Source organism: Branchiostoma floridae, chromosome 4 (genome assembly GCF_000003815.2).
Source record: "Branchiostoma floridae strain S238N-H82 chromosome 4, Bfl_VNyyK, whole genome shotgun sequence".
In the NCBI taxonomy this organism is placed as follows: domain Eukaryota; kingdom Metazoa; phylum Chordata; class Leptocardii; order Amphioxiformes; family Branchiostomatidae; genus Branchiostoma; species Branchiostoma floridae.
Genome location: NC_049982.1, coordinates 5,278,256 through 5,301,506, shown reverse-complemented (window position 1 = coordinate 5,301,506; position 23,251 = coordinate 5,278,256). Strand labels below are relative to the sequence as shown.

Here is a 23,251-nt window from a genome sequence, read left to right as displayed (position 1 = left end):
ATGAGTACATACTAGGCATTTGCATTTATTTAACATACAGTATTAGTATTACATTAGAATGGCAAATACTACATTGAATTTGCAATCTTAGCACTGTTAAAAATGATGTGTTCCTAAATGTGACAGCAAAGTTATTGAAGCAAGGTAAGTTATAGTTGTAGGAAAGTTTGTAAAGGCCTAAAATCTGTGTCTGAAAGGAAAATTATGTGAAAACTGGGACTTACGTTCTGTACTGCTCGCTGGACCTGAACTTGGCGATGTCGAAGCTGGGGGCGTGCGGCATGTGGATGATGAAGGCGTTGGGCAGGATGATGAACTCGTACCTGACCGGGGGATCACACATAAATCAATATCAATACTAAGCAATTATCTCTTCTTGACTAAGTATATTTCAAACTCTTAAAGAGGTCACTGTTTCATAATGACTGAAACTGAACTGCATCAAATTAACTCTGTGAATTCCACTGTGTCTTCTCAATTCCTTGCCACATTCGAAGCTGTGTCCTCCTAGTACAATAGGAAAGACTACCACTGTTTCTACCACCAAGTCAAAATATCTTAAGTTTATAACTGTTAATCTATTCCAAACTAGCAAGCTTGCAATTCCAAACTACCAAGCTTAGCCAAGCTTTTGGGTATCTTCAACATGGACTTTGATGCCGACAATGAGAAATTTGAAACCAGGAAGTTCTGGTGCAGTACAATAACAAACTGATAGGGGCCCCAAAATCTTATCATTTCGAGGTCTCATCAAGACCTACCCACATACCAAATCTCAATACAATCACAATCCATCGAGGCATTCTTAAGTTATGCTGGTCTTCTACAAACACACACACACGTGCACACACAAACGCTACCCAAAATGTAACCTTCTTGGCGGAGGTAACAACTGATGAAAGAAAGAGTTGTCTCACCCCTGTGCGTCCAGCTCCATGATGTGTGAGACTTTGTTCCAGCCAAACCCCACAAACCTGGTGTCGTACTCCGGCAGCTGGTCCTTACGCACCACGATGTACGGCTCGAAGTCAGGCTCCCAATTCACCTTGGGGGGGGATCGTCACAGTTTAATGTGGGGAAAAGGTCAATCTACTTGAAGTTAAAAGCTTGCATGTATGTATACACTGTCAGTCAAGCCAGTCTATGGTGACCAGTCAATGGACACAATACACTAGTACACATGCAGTAGACTGGGTTTGTAATGCTTGTGAGTGTGTGTGTGGGTCAGTGGAATAATCATCTGAGGCACCGCCGAATATTGACCACACTGGCCAAATGGTCCATGTGCATATGCAGAGGTCGTTATTAGCACAAATTAAAAATGAAAAGAGTACCATTTCCTAATAACTTAGTACAGAATTGTCCAATATCTTGGGGCTTTATCTTCTACATTGCAGTCTACAGTGGACTCAAAACTATATAGTCTTTAAACTTGAATTGCTATATACTTTACCCTGTATGGTGTGGTTGCTGTTCTCCACTTGGCATAGTTTGTGGGGGCATGGCCCTTCTGCCACACATGGTATCTGTGGGGACAGTTTTTGCAAATGTTAGAAACCAGTTGTAGAACGAAAAAAAAGTTCACTGAAATGACAGTTTCTAAACATTTTTCTAAAATTGAACATTAGTAGCTGACAAGTGACACACTTCTGAGTTCAAATCCAGCAATTTTTACAAGTATATTGTTTAAACCTCTTCTAGTTGAAATTGGCCAAAGAATATTGGATAGGCTGATACTTTGTTCATAATAAGGAAGATCTTTTGTCTTAAACTTTCATGTACACAGTGCCAACCATAAGAATAGAGGCTGCTGGCAGGATACAGTACCATCAAGCCTCCACATCTGCGTACAAGTACCTCTCACCCAACAGGAACAACAGATGATAAAGCGGATGGCTTTTTCATACCTGAAAGTGTAGAGAGTTCCCATGTCCAACATAGACAGCAGCTCTGCCTTAGACTTGGGGAAGGACAGCCGATACCGCAGGGTTTCAAACGCTGGGACCACCAAGGCCTGGGGAGGGCAAATATTATGAGTTGTCATACATCATTGCAATAGTTCATTAACTAGTTTTGCTTATTCCAGATCAAAGAAAGCCACCCTTATCAATCAACAATACACAAAATGTACATGAAATGGTATTGAGACAAAATTTCACATTACAGGGATAGTAGGTTCTCAGCCTGTGGTAATCACTGCAGTCTTATGTATTATCAAATGAATAGAAATAATATGTATCACTCAGAGTAGAGCAATAAATATCTCTGAGTACTCAATCGGACAGGAGAGTACACTGCAGTTCTCTCTGGAGTAGGCATTGTTCTCCGAAGTTATATCTCAGACCACTGTCAGTCTATGTCAGATCTCTTTCTTGGACTAATTTGCCTGTTTGGTTTCCAATTGTTGCACAGTTCTATTTCAAAACCAACTGTGAAAACTTGCTCTTAAACGAGAAACACGTCCACATGACCATGCCCCTGAAAGGACCTTGAGTATAACCTCAGGGCTATGTATACCACATGCTTTACTATTTTTGGGCAGGTAATATAATCAAAATAAAAGAATCCATCATTATTGACATTCTCCTCACCTTCTTCTGCCTCCTCATGTCCATCATCCCCACAGTTTTCTTCAGGTAAGGATAGAGGTTGTACATTGGGAGAAAGTCTATGTCCATCAGGAACACGTAGGGAGTATTGACCTGCTGTAGGGCAATGTTCCTCAGTAGGTTCACAGGGTAGAATTGCTGGGGAGAAAGACACAGATTGTTTTAAGATTGACACCAGCAAGGTAACACAAACCTTTGCAAATACTTTCCTTCACTACACTTAACTTTCTTCTAATTTTATGCTAGGTCACCCTTTTCTGCAGGGTAACCTACATGTGTATAATGCAGTTGTATCTAAAAAGTTAAATTGTATTAAGGGGCAATAAGACTGCAATATTTTCAATATCAAGCTACCGTATTTTCAATATCTAAAAGCACCATCCGTCGAGTTGAGTCAATGTTCATAATTCTTCCACTTTCTAAAGCTACAAGCTAAACCAACCATTACTTTGACCTTTCTATATGTATTTGTATCTGTAACAGTTACTGTATGGCTGCCTTTCAGCCTAACACAGTCGTTCCTGTATCTTTGGAGGCATTTAATGCGGCAGCAGCTGATCACATCACAGAGATCGACTCGTTATCCCTAATCGCTGCACATCTAGTTGCAACCATTGTTAAAAGCTATCCAGTGAGGATTTTTGAATATCCCAAACTTGGGTTGATGACTCTGGTGCTTGAAGAATGGCTAATCATCAACTCACCCCTTCCTTGTAGACGATGTGGTATCCCACGTTCTTCCTCTGCATGAGTGTTTCAGAGCCGAGTGCATAGCGCAGGAACTGCTGGGCCTCCGCATCAGACATGTACAGAGCCAGGCTGATAGGACCTGAGGAAGGTGAACAGCATAAAAACCAGGTCATCTAGCTTACTTGATAAACTTGGTATTCTGGACATCATCTCAGTGCTGCAGTCCCGCCGCCTTAGGTGGTTTGGGCACGTTGAAAGATCTAGTGACTGCATCAATAAGATCACCAAACTGAAAGTGACTGGCAACAGAGGTCGTGGTAGACCTAGAAAAACCTGGAGGGACTGTGTCAGCAGGGACTTGAAGGAGTGCGGTCTGACAGGGGTCGACCCACTGGACAGATCCAAATGGAAGCGGAGTGTGAAGACTGGCCGACTGCTGCCTACCCCTGCGTCAGGGAACCCAGCAGCAGTATAATCTAACCATGGATAGTGAGTGTGAGTGAGTGTTGGGCAAAGTTATAAAACCAGTCAAAGTTTCCCCTACATTTGTTGCTTGATTGGAAGTGGAAAGATAGCTTGACTTTTAAGTATAATATTATTACTGTATATACAGAGGGAAATGTTTGTTTTGGTTTGCAGTTGAAACAAGGGGGTAGTTGGGCAGAAGACGGAACCTAAATTTTTGTGGCAGGTTTTTTTATCTCAAATTGTACTTAGAATCACTAGATGTATCCTATTCACCTTGACCTGCACTTAGCTTGTTAGAAAGCAAAAACGTACAATAAAGGTCTTCATTCATTCATTTATTCTTGGTGAAGAGGTTTCTGCATTTCCGCCAAGGGGTTTGACAGTACTATTTCAGCTTAGTTGCAAAAGCCTTGAAATTGTGCTTCTGTGTACGGCATCTACATGCAAAATAATTTTTTGCCTTTTTTAAGGAATAACTTCATGAAGTGAGTCAGACTGAGTCTGAGCTTTCTAAGCCTAACAAGTACTACAATAATATAACGCCTGACCTTCCCAGTGTCTGCAGAGAGCCTCCAACATCTGCAGTCTGTCCATGGAGAGCTGGGCCACAAGCGTCACGTCATTGTCATCCACCGACTGGAAAAACAACAACACAATATGGGAACCGGAAGTGACTTACCATTATGACTATCTTAGGGTAAAAAGCAAGAAACAGATCATATAAATCAACATTTTCTAAACATATTTAGATATGTACTTATCTTTCAGAAATACTTTACAGAGAAAAAACTTTAAAACTTTTTCGAAGTTTCTCCCCACCTCATACATATAGTCCAGGAAGTAGAGGTGAGTCCTGTGCATCAGGACCCGCTCACGCCTGAAGTCGTAACACTGGTCGTCCTCATCTAGAGCATTCAGCTGGGGGAGGAAAAATCACATAAAAGATTTAGTTTTTATAACATACAGAGCTTTCAGTCCAGCTTATACACCTTGTGGTAACCTGATTCATACAAACCATGAGGGTATAGACTGATCCTAGATATACAAGTACTTCAAAATTGTGGTTTAAGAATTAAGAGAGTGGCTGCATTCCTACGTTGGAATCTTTTTTTTCTCCTTCAGAAGTGGGCAGGGCCAAAGGATCAGCCTAATGCTCAAGCAATTTGGGACTACAGAGAGTTGACCACATGGCGTAAAGCTGGATAGAGTTGACATTTCTTTGTAGACATAAACAATGACCTTAACCCCTTAAAATCTATATACCTTTAAACAGACAAAACTCTCAAGAAACCAAGTTCACACGAAGATAGCATTTCTGCACAAGCTGTGAGTTTTAACATGTGTCAAAACAAAGAAATTGCCACATCCTGAAAATTTGGCGACAACAACAGGCTGGCTAGACAGTGTTGCTGATTTTAGTTTCTTTCCGTGACTGCTTTGTCTCCTATGTCAAAATGCGTAAGCAAAGCGACTTCATAGTTTGTTTGTACAAGTTCACTGACTTACTTCACAGCTGCACAGAACATGCTAACACAATGCTTAAACTTCACCTTCATGAACTTTACATTTAAATCTAAGTAATTATTTATCTAAGTAGGTCCTTAACCCACACCAGACTTGCTTGTTTTTGAATGTGAAGAGTGGAAAATCATCCAGCACACTGTCAACTAGTATCCTTAGGTCCTTTGGGATGAGTGGAGGGCAAGTTTTAAGAGTTCACAACTTGCAGAAAAAATTTGAAGAATATACACTCACCACTGAGCCTGTAAGTATCTAGAATTCCAAACTACCATTCACAAACAAATGTGAACGTGCTTTAATTTGTGAAAAGGATTCATTGAGCCAAGCTCTATTGATTCCAAATCGCCAGCATAAGAAGAATTTCTGAATTTCTGAAATTCTAAATGTCTTAGTTTAAATGGTTTGTATTGGGAGAGTCAGAAATACTTAGGATTCCCTTTCCCCTTTTTTTATAGAAATAATATCAAACTGCTATTGGCCATCATTGAAAAAAACATTTTGAGCACCCCTTGTTTGAACATTTTCAACGGAATATCCCTGACATAGCAAAGATTTTTTCTTGGCAAAGTTGTGAACTCTTGCAACTTCCACTGAATGAATTATGAATGTGAGCATGTGATTCGTCAGGGTGATCACTGCATGTGTCAGTCGAATGAGAATCTGATGATTGGCTAGTACCTGAGGTCATGTGACTAGTCATGTGACTAGTCATGTGATTAGTGCCACCAGCACCACACCAGCACGTCACCGGAACGTACTGCGCCTGCGCGAACCCTGGTGTTTTGGGGCTTGGTTTGGTCAACGTTGCATTGAAATCCCGCTTGTTGCACAGTATATGTTAGAGACATGGTTTCATGCAAAACGTACACGGGAGTTTACCCTTATATACGCACGTACTTTCTTAAATGCGGCCCTTTAGTAAACCGGGGGTTTAGCAAGGTTTAGCATGTCTATACTTTTCACGCAGGCGCAGTACATTCCGGTGACGTGTTCACCACACCTGTTATGCAGAACAGCCTCTAGAATATCTCTTATTCACATACCTGTATTTGTATTTGTATTCTAAACAGATGTTGGATTTGGAACAGACATGTTATAAGTTTGGGGAAGACTGTGGTGAAGTATATTTGTCACTTGACATGGAAACCAAGTTAGTAAGAGAAGCAAGGATTGGATAGTTGAAAGAGAATAGATTAGTGCTTTGTGGTGGACACACTGGACAGAACAACACATGGGCTACTCTACTGAAATTTGAGGAATGTAAGGCTATATTTTAGTCCATTTCTGGGGTGTAGAATTACATGTATGGGGAGGAATGTAACAGGTGGGATATAGATTTAATTAGATCATATCAAATTGAAAAGTGGAAAACCAACCTTACGGCATGCAGAGATAGATTTCTGATGTACAAATTGTGGCCATTTTGATTTAGACTTTCAAAAGTTTCCATTAGTTTTGCATTTCTCAAGGAGAGATTTATCCACAGCCCTACATGCATTGGCAGTTGATGCCTGCGGGTGATTGGTTGATTGACAAACATGTACAATCTCAAAGTGTCTTCAAAATATAATGTCAGAGGGGTAGGCAAGAGGGCAGTTTGAAAAGTTAATGGCCAAGGAAAATCAATCCTGATAACAATAGGCCTAGGGGCACCTAACTACATAGTTAGAAATTTTACCAAATAGAGTACACCTCTAGACTAGGGGATGGGGAAAATATTATTCTGCCCCTCCCCACGGTTTCAATGGAACAGCCCACAACATTGATCACGTGACCAGATAGAGCACTGTCAGGTATAGAAGAAGAAGGAAGGACGGTTTACCACATCGATGGTTTCGGTAGCCTTGAGAGAGCATGGAAAAAGAACAAACAAACAAGTGGACTTCAGTCACAGCTTAGTCAGAACACACAACATCAACATCAACATCGTACACTTTAAAAGACAACAGGGCAAGCAAGGATGACTGCAGTAAGAGGTTGGGAAAATATGTGTAATTTCTTTTTTTACCGATCAACTTTAACCCCGGGCCAACAAATTTTCCTCAAGAAACAGATCTAGTCTTTGTCACCATTTCACAACCAACCTCATCCTTGCTTGCCCTCCTTTGCTATTCTTTTACTTGACTATAGAAAAGTCCAGTAATTCAGCAAAGCATATGTATACATGTAACCTTTTTCGCTGTTCATGATAGATTACATCTTGCACAGTTTGATTCTCAAATAAAAATCATGATGTAAAAGACCCCTCCCTAAAAAATCATAAGTAGGTACGCAGTAAATAATTTCATCAGTCAGACTGACAGTAAATTTGTATCTAAACATACAGTTCCCACATGTACATAGTGTATGTGAACATTTGGACAAACAAACTTAGTGAGTGGGGGTGAAAATGTTTCACAAGGGAGGGGGACATAAAAACACAGAGTGTCATCTTACATGATAACTCTAATATTAGTTATGTACTTAAAACAAAGTGCATTATTAGTACAACAGTAAACAATGGAATAAACTATAATAAAAAATGAGAAAATTGTTTTTTTTACTTATTTGCCAGAGACAGGTATCAAAACAGAACACTAACTGGTACTATCAATAAAAAAATGATGACAATGTTTGACAGGTGGCTACTTTAAACTTTCTGGGTTTGACTTCTTATTTTGAAGCAGTGAAAGACAGAGGACCCCACAGTTTTTAAGAAAGAAAGACACTTGTCAGTGAGAAGACAAAGAAAGACGCAAAAGTTTAAACTTCCTACCTTCTGATCCACCTCGTCCAGATGTTGGACCTTCTCGCACCCGAACAGCTCTCTGCGCAGGAGGTTCCCGTCGTACTCCAAGAAGGTCAGGTACATGTTCTTAAAGAACTCCACGTGCTTGTTCTTCACACGCAGCTTCTTGGGAGAGTCCAGTGGATGACCTTCAGGTCAGTCACCTCCGTGTAGCATTGCTGGACAGACAAAAAGGTTAAACGTCCGGAAGTAAATATCCGTTTTTATCCAGTTGTAGAGATTGAATTGTATTTGAATACGTTAAGGATGTTTAAAGATTGTCGGTCACATTTTACCCAATTTTCCTCTGTAGTTTTATCACCAGGCTGTGTTACAGTCCTTTATCAGCTTTGAAACTTGCAATTTAAACTCACAATAATGATGTTCCAAAAGCCTTCTAACAAACAATCCTTGTGACGGCCATACTGTCAACATTGTGATCATTATCTCTTGCTTGATCACTTTGGTCTCGTATCCTGAATTTAGCAGGAAAGTTAGATAACATACAAAAATATACATCATGATTTGCAGAAAGACAAACCATGTCCAGTCACACCACTCATTATTGCATTAGAGCATTGCTCACCTCACTCTTGGTGTTGTCTGACAGCTGTACGTTCCAGGCACAGGGCAGCTTGTGCACCAGGTATGGGTGCTGCTTTATCACTGCATTAAAGATGTCCTGGGGGAGACAGGGGGATAGAAAAGTAATTTGTACAGCCTTTATTCAACCTTTGAGGAGGATGAAGTATCATTTTTGGAATCTCTGTGTTTGTGAGATTCTGTTATTGTGTGCGTGCGTGTGTGTGTGTGTGTATGTGTATGTGTGAGTGCACGCGTGTGCGTGCGTGTATTTCCACACTGCAGTTTCTACCTCTGTGTGTGTGTGTCTGTGTGTGAGTGCATTTCCACACTGCAGTTTCTACCTGTACTGCCAGAGGGAGCAGTTGAATTTCTGTATACTTTGCCAGAGGATGTGAAGCTGCTTACATGTAGTAAATCTGCTCTGAAGAATACCTTTTCAAGAGTTTACACATTTGATTGCCATCATGATTGTGCAGTTGTAAAGGTAGTTTAATTTGGATTAAAATGTCAGCTTGTCCCATGCTGTGTCAAAGAAGAGACTGGTGACTGACCTGATCAGCCAGGGAGGTACTGAGCATGCTCATGAGCTCCCTCTCTGCCGTCAGTCTCCACATCTGCATCCACTTCATCCCCCTCAGTTTCTCCAGGTGCAGCAGGATCACACCTGTGTTGAACCCACGACCCTGCAACAAACATAGTCATAAATGTTACATGTACCATCATATATAACACTAACTCTAACCACAACCATAACCCTAACCCAAACCCATCCACTTCATGCCTCTCAGTTTCTCCAGGTGCAGGAGTGTTGAACCTATGACCCAGACACAAAATCATCTTTTTACTGACATCCAACTTCACAGTCCCGGCAATTAGTACATTTTGACCTGTTGATCCTATTTTGTTTCCTGAGCAAAGAAACACTGTTATTGATTCTTTGGATCCACATTCTTCACACTGCAGTAGTGTGAAGTAGAACCAGTCATTATTGCAGCGAGGAAAGTGATACACTGAAATTTTGTCTTGGTATAAACTAACCACACTATAATTCTTTGGCTGTGTATGACAAGATTTGTTACCTCAATAATCATTCACCATGAATGAAGCTACTCACAGAAAAACTGTAACAGTATCAAACACACGTAGTACATCATCACCACCACTAACACACAGAAAACCCTTCCCTCACCAGTGCCGGCCAGGGCCTGTGGTTCTTCCATATCTTCCCCAGGTACCAGTCGCTCTGGTTCTCCACCAGGCCGATCGACTTCTTGCCCTTGAACTTCTTAAACAGCTTCCAGAGCTCTGCGATGTCTGTGGCAAAGGTCACATCTGTGTCCAGCACGATCACCTGGGAAACACAGCAAAGACTTGCATTTAAAAAAGGATACTATTAGATTTTTCTCTTTTGCTTTCCTACGCATATTTCTAAACCAAAAGATTATGATTTCAAAACCTGGTCTGTTGTCACACTATGCTCAGCATGTCCTGTTTGGTATGTTGCAGGTGTCTGTATCTGTATCTATATAGCCGCTATAGATAACCGCCCTTTGGCTTAACACACCAGCTTTGCAGGCACATGGCGTGGCAGCAGCTGGTTACATTACACTGAACGACCTGTCACCCCTAGCTTTTGCACATTTATCTGTAAATGCTCTTTAAAACTATCCCTGAGTGATAGGTCATTTGAAACATTACAGGTGTGTACACTGCACATTATTGTAAAATTCACTGCTTGGAAAGAAGCTGAAAATGGATTGAGATGTTATCACAGGACCTACCTTTTCCAGATCAGTAGGCAGAGCCCTGGTCAGCACCAGCTTCATCAGCCCGTACACTCCTGAGTAGTGTTTGTTGGGGATCCATGACACCTCCTCCTGTGGGGGGTACAACCATACAGACCATCAACAGGACTGAAAAAAAAATGCTTTCAAGATAAATCTGTCCATGATTTTGCTCCGTTTCATATACAAGTACATTTAAGTATCATAAAATGACTTTGCAATCTACCAGTAAATCTTCTAAGCCAACTTTATCTTCTGTCGACATGCCTTAATTATGTTTTTTTACTTATAACTATGCAGTTTTAAGTTACTGCAAACCCTAGAGAATGCAACTGCTGGATATGTTTTTATGATTAAAATACAAGTAGGTCTTCAACAACAAAGTACTCACCTTCAGGTTTTCAGCAGAATAAAAGTTTGCAGTTACTGAAAGTAAAGAAGAAGCCATCGTTAAATGTGAAAACATGTACATACAAAATGTATAATTTTTTATGGATAATTTGCCTACACTTGTGCTAAATCATGAAGAAAACTAGAGTTCCACGAACACATACCTTTGCCAAATAAACCAGGTTTGTTATGCAGAATGATGTCTGTAGACAAATGCGTTACTCATTTCATTTTCTTTATAATTATATGCTTGGAGTTGGTTTATAAAATTTCGGCATTGATTATGCAAATTAGATCCCAAGTTACAATTAATTGATATCAAATTGTAGCAAGCATTACTTAAGCTATTAGCATACCAAAAATCATGATGATCCTTTGATCCATTCTTGACTTATTCTTTTTCAAAGTCTTTAAATACACCTCTTACTCTCTTCCCTCTTTCTCAGTTACATATGTGACAACTTTGATGAAAGTACTATAATGGAATACAGTGGATTTATGAACATTTCCTAATCAATTATGCAAATTAGCTGTTAATGTGCATAATAAGTATCACATTATATTACATGCCAAAAATCATGACGATCCGTCAACACGTTCATATTTTCTCATTAATTATGCAAATGAGATCATCATTTGCATGGTAAATATGTATTGACATTTCTCTCTTTCTCAGCTACATATGTGACAAGTCCTATCATGGAATGTAGTGAATTTATAAATATCCTCATTAATTATGTAAATTAGCTGTTGATTAGCATAATTGGTATCTCATTATGTAGGTCTTCACTTACGCTACCTACATACCAAAAAGCATAATGATCCGCCAACATGTTCATATTTTCTCATTAATTATGCAAATGAGGCCATCATTTGCATAATTGATATCTATCGACATTTCTCTCCTTCCCAGCTACATATGGGACAAGTTTTAAAGTCCTATCATGGAATGCAGTGGTTTTATACATTTTCCTCATTAATTATGCAAATTAGCTGTTGATTTGCATAATTAGTATACCATTATGTAAGTCATCACTCATTCTATCTACATACCAAAAATCATGACGATTCGTCAACACGTTGTAGAGTTATTCTCGTCCAAAGTTTGAAAGGAAACCGGCGCCTGCAGTTCCAAAAAAGCCGCTAGGGGCCCAAACTCCCAGCACTTACTCTCTGCCTCGAGGGCTATCTACCACTTGAAAATCATGATCACAGCATGTCCAGAACAGGAGATATAAAAAATTGAGGTTCTGCTGCAGTACCTTAGCAAGCCGCTAGGGGGCCCATTATCGAACTTGACCTTCGTTTTCCCGACCCCTACCCACCTACCAAATATAATCGGGATACATCAAAGGCTTCTCGAGTTATGCTGTTAACACACACACACACAGACACACACACAGACTCACAAGCCTAAAACATAACCTTAGCCATTCTGGCAAAGGTAATAAATGAGGGAAGTCAACAGACTTGCTTTTAAGTTAACAGGAAGAGTTTTAGACAAAATTACTGGAACAAAAGTCACTTGTCTAGGAAGGTCATAGAAGGAACAAAAATCTTGCCAATGTCCACCCCTCATTAGATTGTCAAATGGAAGAGTCCTATAGAAAGCACTTACCTCCTGGAACGTTCCACGTCCTGAGCAGGGTCTGCAGGATGAGGGTGGCGGCCCTGTCGGACATGAAGTGGAAGTGAAGCGGGTTCTTCCTGTAGAACAGGATGGACTTCACCAAGGTCACGACACCACGGGTGGCGTTGTACCCGGCACACACAATCGCCACCTCGATGGTCTGGATAGGGGTGAAGAAGAAAAATATTTACCATAAGAAACACAGTTAGCAGTTAGCACAGCTAAGTCTCAAATCCGTAAAGGAAGGGGAAACACAAAGACAAAAAAATGACCCCTACTCATATTTTTATTGCTATCAAAATGTATGTATAATCATGTACATGTATCTTGCCATGGTCTGTTTTTCTTACATGACTAAGCAAAAACCCTCACAGCAGCTAGAAACATCAAATGGCAGTTACTCAAACAACTGGATATGATTTTGGAAAATGTCAGAAATTTCAGATAGCATCCACTATCTTTCCTAAGTTTCCTCAGTGACATTGATACAGTTACAAAGTGTTAAAACAAATCACCGACCTCACACTTGGGGACCTGGTCCTCCACCACACAGTCTGTCTTGTTGTCTGGGTCTGTGTCGGAGTCGTCAGTGCTGGCGTTCTGGGTGTAGATCCCGTCTACATAGTTCACACTCTGCACCTGGTTCTGCGATATCCCACTGGAAACAATAAACAAAAATTCATGTTACCTTATATATGAGGTATGCAAAGGACCTGGAATTTGAGTTTGAGGATTAAATCTTTGTGCACATTCATCATTACCCATTTTGAAAATACAATAGAGAGTGAGTGAGAAGAAAAGGCTGTGGAGTCTTGCCTAACTAATTACTGCACCTTGCCTAACTTCAAGTTGACATACTAAGTAGTATACAATCATGTTCATTGTATTTGTATCCAGTAGCCATGCTTTCTGCCTAACTCTTTATTTCCACCATTGATGTTGATACGGTCCTTGATGGTGGTTTGCTATATGGACAACTTAAAAAAAAGGAACTATACAACAAATTCCTGTCTGGGACAGTGTAGAAACAAATTAAATTTATGTTCAAAATACCCCCTTCTACATGTAGTTCAAGTTTCAAGGTTGACTAGTACTAAAATTTTGACTCCACACATGTACAATCCACAATAACCTTTCAAACTGCCATGACTGCTTTACCACTGATGCTCTATTATGCCAATCCCTATGACCTATAACACACAAATTCATGTAACATTAACCAAGATAGACACTCAATAAAAAGTTATTGTGTAAGAACCCACCTCAGCTGTCTCCTGAGCATCTGGTTCTGCTGCTCCACCTCCCGTACCCTGTACTGTACTGTAACTAGTGTAAGGGACTAATGGTGTACAGATATTACTGACTAACCTGAGTTGTCTCCTGAGCATCTGGTTCTGCTGCTCCACTTCCCGTACCCTGTCAGCCAGCACCTGCTCTCGGCTGCTGAACCCCAGCAGGTTGGTGGAGGAACTACGGACTCCATCTGAGGGTGGAGAGAAGTAAAGGTACATAAACACAATGAACATAGATAGTAGGCTGGTGGAGGAACTACGGAAGCCATGTGTACATGGAGAGAAGTGCAGATCCTTAGAACAGACAGCAGGTTGGTTGAGGAACTACGCACTCCATCTGTGGGTGGAGAGAAGCAAAGGTACATGAACAGGTCCTTAGAAACAAGTTAGAACATAAATGTTTGGTGGAGGAACGCTATCTGAGTGTGGACTCATCTTAAGAATATAGCCAGTAGGTTGGTGGAGGAACTACGGACTCCATCTGTGGGTGGAGAGAAGCAAAGGTATATGAACAGGTCCTTAGAAACAAGTTAGAACATAAATGTTTGGTGGAGGAACGCTATCTGAGTGTGGACTCATCTTAAGAATATAGCCAGTAGGTTGGTGGAGGAACTACAGACTCCATCTGTGTATTGAGAGACGCACAGGTACATGTACATGGACTCATCCTTAGAACATAGACAGCAGGTTGGTAGAGGAACTACGGACACCATGTGTATATGGAGAGAAGTGCAGATATAAGGACAGATCCTTAGAACAGACAGTAAAGTCTATAGAGGAACTAGATATATATGGACTCCATCTGTGCACAGAGAGTAGCACAGGTACATGGACAGGTCCTTAGAACAGAGACAGTAGGTTGGTGGGGGAACTATGGACTCCATCTGTGTGTAAAGAGAAGTACAGGCACAGATACAGTCATTTCTCTCTCTTTCTCTCTCTCTCTCTCTGTCTTCATGTACCATGTGTAGACAAACGTCCAGGGAGTTTTAGTAAAGAGAGATTAACGTCCAGCATCAGCCAGTTCTTTTGTATTGTATATTGTACCATTGACAGGAAGACCCAAAACCATGTGGAGGAGAACAGTGCCAGATGCCCTGCCTACATGAGGCTCTCTGGCCTTGCAATCAGCTCAGACTGTGGCATGGGACAGACCAAGATGGAAAGAAAAGGTGATTGCTTTACAAGAGACAAAGATGATACCGAGAATCACATTTTCCAGCATTTCGTGCTTGAGAGATTCCATAGCTGGTAATGGCAGTACTGATGCCAAATCTGATCACCTCCTTTATTTTTGACTGGGTGCCATTCTCTCTTCTGCCTGTGGCATTAAACAAAATAGGAAAAGGCTTTCATAAGACATCTTTCCACTAGTACATTCTCATTCAAAGACCAAGAGAAAAGCAATCACTCCGATCCATGGGGCTACATGAACTTGAATCATACAAAGTCATGTACATTGATAGGGAATCCTTTCTTATACTCCTTTAGTCCTGCCTGGGTGCCTTTCAGTCTCCACTGTCTGTACAGGGCTTGAAATACTTTTTTCTGCATACCTGCAGTGGTGAAGGTAACACTGAAAATTACCTGCACCAGACAAATTTCACCTGCACCACTCTGAATTTAGGCAGAATGGATCATACTAAAATTGTTGAGGAACCATTGCTATTTTTCATTTCTTTTATACTTAAGTTAACAGGTGGTAACAGTCAATGCAGCCAATAACAATCCATATATACATCATAGGACATTTGTGTATAAAACCCAGTGCATGGGTAGACACCAGAAATACCTGCACAGCTCCAATTTTACCTGGCAGTGCACTAGTCTGCAAATGCAGGTGGTATTTGGAGCCCTGACTCTATGTTCACTTGGTATTCTCTCCCACTGCCACACTCACTGACTGATGATTGAATTTACCACTGGAAGATATCTAATCATCTTTTAATGCTTTGATAGAGTTAAGACATTACACAGAGAGGTGCTCAGGTCAAATGTACAATATCGGCTTCTTCTTCATCTTTCTTCATATTTTATTCATTCCTCTTCAGCGAGCGCCCTTGAAAAGGCACTTTTTGCATGATTGTGTATTACACGAATGCCAGATCAAGGGAAAGGTCATTCTTTACACGTCAGATCATGTTGCACAAAGTGCATATTCTTGGCATCCTCCCAAACGGTAAGAGTACTACATGTATGTATATTGCATTATCATTAGAAATTCCACCAAGAGCACATTCTCGTCCAGTAATACAGTCTCCTAAAAGGCGGATAGAAGGTCTGATAGAATGGTTGTTGTTTAGTAGAATGAGAATTGTCATGAAGGATTACGAAAGTTTGTTACAGTATTGATGTGCGCAAAATTACATTGTATATGCCTAAACTCTACAATAAACATCAAACCATGATGGCTGAAAACAATATCAATTTGTTGTAAGTTTAAATCTCTCAACTGTTTCAAAACTAAAGAAGCTTGGACAAAGGCCACAAAACTTAATTCATGACTGACACACTGACCAATAACCCCTATTCCACCAGGAACCTTTTTTTGTTGTTGCTTTGGCTGAGGAGCTTCAAAATAATTCCAATCAATGTCCCTCTTTTGACTGATTGACACATTTTAATTGAGTTTCTTTTGACTGGTTCATAATATATGCATACCTTTGAAATATAAAAAACATAATATTTTGAGTAAGGACGAAAAAAATTGATTTGACGTCTGACGCACTGACCTAGATGTACATGATGTATAACCTCCCCTCTCAAGAACCTCTTTCCTGCTTTCACCAAGGAGCTTTAAAACTTAACAATACAAATAGGATTGAGTCCACAAAAATTGATTTTAAATGTATATCTGACACATTGACCTATATGAGCCCAAGAAACTTCCTCTCCTGTCTACAAAGGAGCTTTAAAACTTAACAATACAAATAGGATTCAGGCCACAAAAATAGATTTTACATCTGACACATTGACCTATATAAGTCCTCACTCCCCAAGAAAATTCCTCTCCCGTCAACAATGGAGCTTTAAAACTTAACAATACAAATAGGATTCAGGCCACAAAAATGGATTTTACATCTGACACATTGACCTATGAGCCCAACTCCCCAAGAAACTTCCTCTTCCTTCAACCAATTAGCTTTAAAACTTAACAATATAAATAGGGCTGAGGCCACAAAAATTGATTCTATATCTGACATAATGACCTACATGTATATGAGCTTCCACTCGCCAAGAAACTCCCAACCCAACCAAGGAGCTTTAAAACTTAACAGTACAAATATGACTTGAGCACTGAGGTGATTTTATATACACATTGACCTATATGAGCCCTACTCCCTCTCCCATCAACCAAGGAGCTTTAAAACTTAACAATACAAATAGCATTCAGGCCACAAAAACTGAATTTATACCTGACACATTGACCTATATGATTATGAGCCCCAACTCCCCAAGAAACTCACTCTCTACTTTTTGACATCCTTCTTTTGACTGATTGGTTGATAAGAATCAAGCTTGTTTGTCCGGTTTCTATCTGCCTTACAGGCGGGCAGTACGATTCTCTTCTATTTCTTTTTTTTCTTTTTGGCTGAAATGTCCCAACAAATACACAATTAAAATTATGCAAGGTGTCAATACAAAGAGGAAGTACATCATACATGTACATGTTGGGTTGGTGGGTCTGTTCTAGGACGGTCTATATCTTTAAATCTTTCAATATCTATTTAAGATATTTATTGTTCATTTTAAGAACAGAAATTTGTTATAAGTCCGCTGCAATTTCGTTCAGCTGTAATTTGCCTAATCCAATGATTTTAACTGTAAAAGTATGCACTTCAGCCTGTGGTTGCGATATACTTTTTATCGGATCATATTGATTCATTCATACATTCGTTTTTTCTACCACTTATTGTTTGGGAGCTTATGGTGTGTTCATTTTAGTTGTTAAATCTGTCATGTAAAGCTGATGAAGACACTCTTACATTATGTATGTACTGAAGTTCAGATTTTTGGATTGGAAGGGTAAAATTTTTGTCCATCCCAACAAGCAAATTTCCATCCAAGGACAGCCCTGATCTGTGCATATTACTATTTCTATTGTGAAAGAAATGAGGACAACATGTTGGAAACCGATTCTACAACATTGTCATCACTCACTCTTGGATTTGGACATGGCCTTGCCAGTATACGTAGTTGACAAAAAAATTCAAGTGCCACTTGGGCAACCAGAAACACAACATTTTCTTTCCTTGGCCTCCAGCAGTTTTTTTTTTGCTTGGCCTAATAAGATTGGATCCCAACATGGGTTAGTTCACTCCAGACAAGTTTATTGTCTCCGCGCTGCCAAATCTGATTAAGCTGCTGACTGCTCATAAAGACGGGGAGGGCTGGGACGCTCCTCTCTCGGCTGATCTAATTACTTGTCTCAACGATAATCTGTCAATTACATAGCAAGGGATCCAATATCCGACTTGGAGGAACCAAGTCAATTGCTCGCCGCTGATCCAATCAGCTCGCGTACAGTCGTCAGTACGGAATGCTAATTCACTTTGTCTTCTTCTCCTTTTCATCCTGTCAGCCGATAAGTTTGGATGGACTCGACTGTGGGCGACTAGTCCAACTCTGCTCTGCTAATTCACGCAGACACGTTAAAAATAGTTCAGTGCCATCATATGCTTTGTGGCAATTTTCAAATGGCCTACTAAGTGGCTCGGCTGTGGACAAAACAGATCGAAAGGTCACCGGTTTGACTCCTGGCTAGACGTGGTTTGGTCACTGACTAGCGGTGGAAGGAGAGGGATGGGCTCTGCTTTCCAATACCGTGCCCTAGATTTGGTGGATAACAAAACACTGCCTCAAAAAGGCAATGGAAGTCTACATTTGTACCTTCACTTTCATTATTCAGGCTTTGAACCGAGGGTGACGACAGAGCGGCACATTTCAAAAGTGTCTTTACTGCTATTACACGATTGTCAAAATTTGGTATGTGTTTAGCTTTAGGTCTTGCACTACCAAAGAAATTAGATTTTGGGCCTCCTGGCTGCTTGCATTGGTACTGCAGCAGAACTTACTGTTTTGAAATCTCTCCCGCTCTAATGTATTTTGGGTCTGGGGAATGCGCAGTCCATAAAAACATATCTACCATTATATATCTGACTACTGATTTCCTTTCACTTCTGACCACTTGATTAACTCTGACCTGGAATGGCTTATCGCATGATTTCTGGATTTGTATTGATTTTGTTTCGACTGAAAGGTTTTCTTGCATATTGGATGCTGGACCCCTGATTTCCCTGTCCAGCTAATTTCACAGGAGTCAGAATTGCACATGTGTATTCTGGGCCCCCTTGGAAATCAGTGTGGCAATGTTCAATGGGATATCCAGATGTTTCTACGGAGATATTCGTAAAGGAATATCAATAATAAAAGAGAGAGGAAAGACAGAAAGACTGCACACAAATTAGGAAAGATACAAAAAGGGGGGAAACGGGATGGAAATGAGAAAGGCAAAGAAGGAAGTTAGGAAGGAAAGGAGGGAATGATGAAGGAAGGGAAGATAAAAAGAAAGGATGAAGGCAAGATGGATAGAAGGAAGAAAAAGAGAAAGGGGCATTGAAGGATAGGAAGGATGGTAAGAGTGAAAAGGAAGGAGCAAAAGAAGAATGAAAGAAAGAACAGGGGCAGACTGAAAAAGAGGAGGGGTTGAAGAAAGAAGAAAAGGAAGACAGAGGGGAACATTGACAGTTACGTTGATGAAGTTAGACATCAAGGTAGTAAGATAATATGTTTGGTCGGTCGATATTGACAACATTGACGGTTACTCACCATAACGTGCGAGGCCGAGGTACACGACCGTTACCAAGGGAACGCCCACCAGCAACACCAGCAGCAGGAACCTTCGCCGAACCCGCCACATCGGATCGACGACCAATCACAGCTCACGATCACTGCCAGCCACTAACGCATGCTCGATGCACCTGCAGAAAATAAAAATAAAAAATTCTCATCATCAACTGACCTGTAAAAGTCTTGCCATCTTGATGTAGGATAAAATATAAATCTCTTTGTTATGAAGAAAGCACTATAACAACCATTTTGTCCACTAAACTGATGAAGGAGGAAAGACTATGTATGTTTCCATTTCAGTACGAAACACCAGTCCAACGTCACAGGATAAGAATGTTTGCAGCGACAAAAGTTTTCTTGGCTCCCTCCATGCCCTTGACACAAATATCATACTATACATAACACAAGAACGATAACAATCAGAGCAAGAGAGATTGCAGCAGTCAGTAGTGCAGTACATCCATCCTAGAATGACCTAAATGCAAGGCACGGATTCCGTGCCACTGACACATACAATGCTACAAGGTGCTAGAAAGATATTGGATGCTGTATGCACACAAGCACTGACATACTCAATGTGATCTTGACATGATTGTGTCGTGATTCTGGTAAATGTTATTCAGTTAGGATGATGGGTGAGAGTGAAATGCGGCGCTGCCTGCATACAAAATATGGCGCATGAATATGCATCGATAACTGGTTGACTGGTTTGCATGTTTATTAATGGCGTGGCATTTAGAGAGCGCTCCCTGGGACTTGTGTTACGGTCGACTGGGGATTTGAAACAGGCATGGAACAAATTTCTAGCTCAAGGCCGGGTCTTGGGAAAGAGAAAAGATTGATTTTTGACCCGTCTCAATGGACTCATGGGCAGTAAGTCATCTCTGCAGTAAACAGCGAACACCGGAATCTTATTTTTATCTGGGACATACTAAAGTGCTCTGTCTGAACAATAAAGTTGAAACTTTGTAGATTTTAACAACTTTATAATCATTTATTAGTCATTGAAGAATTGCTCAATTGTATATCAGTAAGTGTCACTCAGTTAAGACAACAGAAACTTTAAAATTAAAGCAGTTGGTTGGCCAGGAAAAATGAAAATGTTCCATCTGAGCAAAGCAATGTTTTAACTTTGTAAACTTGGAACAACTTAACAACCTTCATTACTGGTTGTCTGCCATTAGTTTTACACATACCAACAGCACCTTCCAGATTACAGTAACACTCTAATACATCAGTAGAATTATACCTAACATATCACAATTGCTTCTTTTCTGCCACAAGAATTCCCCAATATATCAACCTTACTCGTCCCTGTCCTTGGTGCTGAACAAATAAGCATATAAGCAAAGCTGCTTTCAGTTCATTAAGTAATCATTTTACAAACTTTAACAAGGTCAATATTATAGCTTTAATAACAGACCACTGAATGACCTACCAATTACCAGCAGAAAAATAAAAGAGAAAATTGGAGTAAAAAAGAAATAATGAATAATACTGTTCTACTATGCAAGATAGGACTATTGAGGCAAATCAATGACATTCTTGCCAGATGCAGCTGTCTAGTGCAAAACTTGGCGGTTGTGAGAAAAAAGTATTGTTCTTGACCATCAGTTTTGTACAACATTTGACTGCACCTAACATCGAGCAGATTAAAATGGGACTGAGCAGAGCACTTTGGACTAATGCTTGTAGCCTTTCACAGACTACACCTATATATCAGATATTTTGTGAAAATGTATATTGAAAGGTAATTAATATGTAGAATACAATTAGATGTCTCCAGGAACAAAGTCAATTCTGGAGAATTCTGCAGAATTCTGGGAACTGAGCCAGAATTCTGGAGAATTCTGGAACATGAGCCAGAATTCTGCAGAATTCTGGGAACCTGAGCCAGAATTCTGGAGAATTCTGGGAACCTGAGCCAGAATTCTGCAGAATTCTGGGAACCTGAGCCAGAATTCTGGAGAATTCTGGGAACCCTAGCCAGAATTCTGGGAACCTTTGTTCCTGGAGACATCTAATTGCATTCTACATATTAATTACCTTTCAATATACATTTTCACAAAATATCTGATATATAGGTGTAGTCTGTGAAAGGCTACAAGCATTAGTCCAAAGTGCTCTGCTCAGTCCCATTTTAATCTGCTCGATGTTACCTACATTGTAAGTTACTCCCTGCCATACATCAGCTTTAATCCAACCACATTACCTATTACTTTTGCCACGTAACACTACTTAACAATCACCTAATGGCAAGTCCAGTGTAAGAAACATTAGGACAAGCCCAACTCACGAAATCCATAAAAAAATTACAATGTAGACTGACTGTCTCCCCGACTATTCGTCTTTGTCAGAAACCTTTCAGCAACGCAGTTTGACTGACAGATGAATCAGTGAACGAGAAGGGATCCTGACTCAAAACCGACCCTACGGTCCTACAATCAAACCTGCCCACTATCCAGCAAGGATTGATCCATGGACCAGAGGAACAGAAATGGAAAAGAAAAATCAAGAGAAGCAGCCGAGCTGACATGCAGGGAGCAGGGCTCGAAATCCTTTTTCCTGCAAACCTGCAATGATGCAAGTTAAACACTGAAAATTACCTGCATCAGACAAATTTTACCTGCACCACTCTGAATTTATGAAGTTTGAATCATACTAAAATTGTTCAGGAACCATTGCAACTTTTTTCTTTTGTACTTTATAGGTGCAGCTAATAACAATCCATAGACACCTACATCATAGTATATTAATGTATAAAACCCAGTACATGGACCAGTGCAGGTTAGGTGCAGGTAGACACCAGAAATACCTGCACAGCTCCAATTCTACCTGCACTAACCTGCATGTGCATGTGGTATTTCGAGCCCTTAGAGCTGACATGCAGGGAGGCTTACTGGTAAAGACGGTAACGGAACTAAAAGATTCAGCAGGAATGAGCCCCATTCATCAATGTGACAGGTGGATTATGTGAACAATCTGGGGCAAAGCTCAGGTCCACTAAGAACCACTCCGGGTTTATCCTTCCGTGTGGTCTGGGGAGCGGTAAACGGTTGTTTCGGCCATCTTGGGATTGACCTTTTGGCTCCATTTGTGACCCAAACTGTCGTCTGCAATGTTGTCAACAATACATAAAAGCTTTGTTCAGTGGCATGCTTTGTCATGGTGTACAATCATGCAAAAACTTGGGCTAGAATGATGGATTTAAAAGAAAGAAGGATTTTTGCTTCACTCCAAGGTACATGTAGTGATGTCTTGTTTTGGGCTTGTGTATCAGTGTGTATGTCTATCTAGCCATGTCTTTGACTTTCTATGATTGCCAATATACACCTGACAGCATTGCCATGCATCCTCATTTGTGCTTTTTTTCTCAGTAGGAGTGAAGAAGGCCTACAAAGCAGTATAGGTAAAGGAGTGAAGTCTGCCATCCTTGATTGCCTTGTTCATCACTCACTACACACCAAAGGAATTGCCCTTCAGTAAAAGTTGGGATGTATGCATAGTGATGAAAGTAGCAATGTTAAACATGTCTTTTTGTACCTTTCCATCAGTTTTGAGTTGCCAAACCACTGAAGTGATAAGTGCACACAAACCTCTACTCAGAAATCAATCCACATCTGTTTTGCTTGAGAAGGTTGGCACTGAAGCATGCACAAACTCTA

General features: G+C 40.4%; 1 protein-coding gene across 1 annotated transcript in view; it reads right to left on the bottom strand.

Annotated features, from left to right (window-relative positions):
- LOC118413281 (LARGE xylosyl- and glucuronyltransferase 1-like) overlaps positions 1–23,251 on the bottom strand; it is a 145,918-nt gene that overhangs the window by 3,909 nt on the left and 118,758 nt on the right. The window contains 20 exon segments of the mRNA XM_035816545.1: positions 225–323; positions 918–1,045; positions 1,454–1,526; positions 1,908–2,014; positions 2,592–2,747; positions 3,314–3,438; positions 4,316–4,403; positions 4,587–4,685; positions 7,111–7,131; positions 8,044–8,192; positions 8,195–8,234; positions 8,642–8,737; positions 9,192–9,323; positions 9,830–9,991; positions 10,422–10,517; positions 10,816–10,850; positions 12,433–12,604; positions 12,964–13,102; positions 13,813–13,927; positions 19,566–19,717. Coding sequence (XP_035672438.1) covers positions 225–323; positions 918–1,045; positions 1,454–1,526; positions 1,908–2,014; positions 2,592–2,747; positions 3,314–3,438; positions 4,316–4,403; positions 4,587–4,685; positions 7,111–7,131; positions 8,044–8,192; positions 8,195–8,234; positions 8,642–8,737; positions 9,192–9,323; positions 9,830–9,991; positions 10,422–10,517; positions 10,816–10,850; positions 12,433–12,604; positions 12,964–13,102; positions 13,813–13,927; positions 19,566–19,656 — 2,123 coding nt within the window. The 5' untranslated portion in view covers positions 19,657–19,717.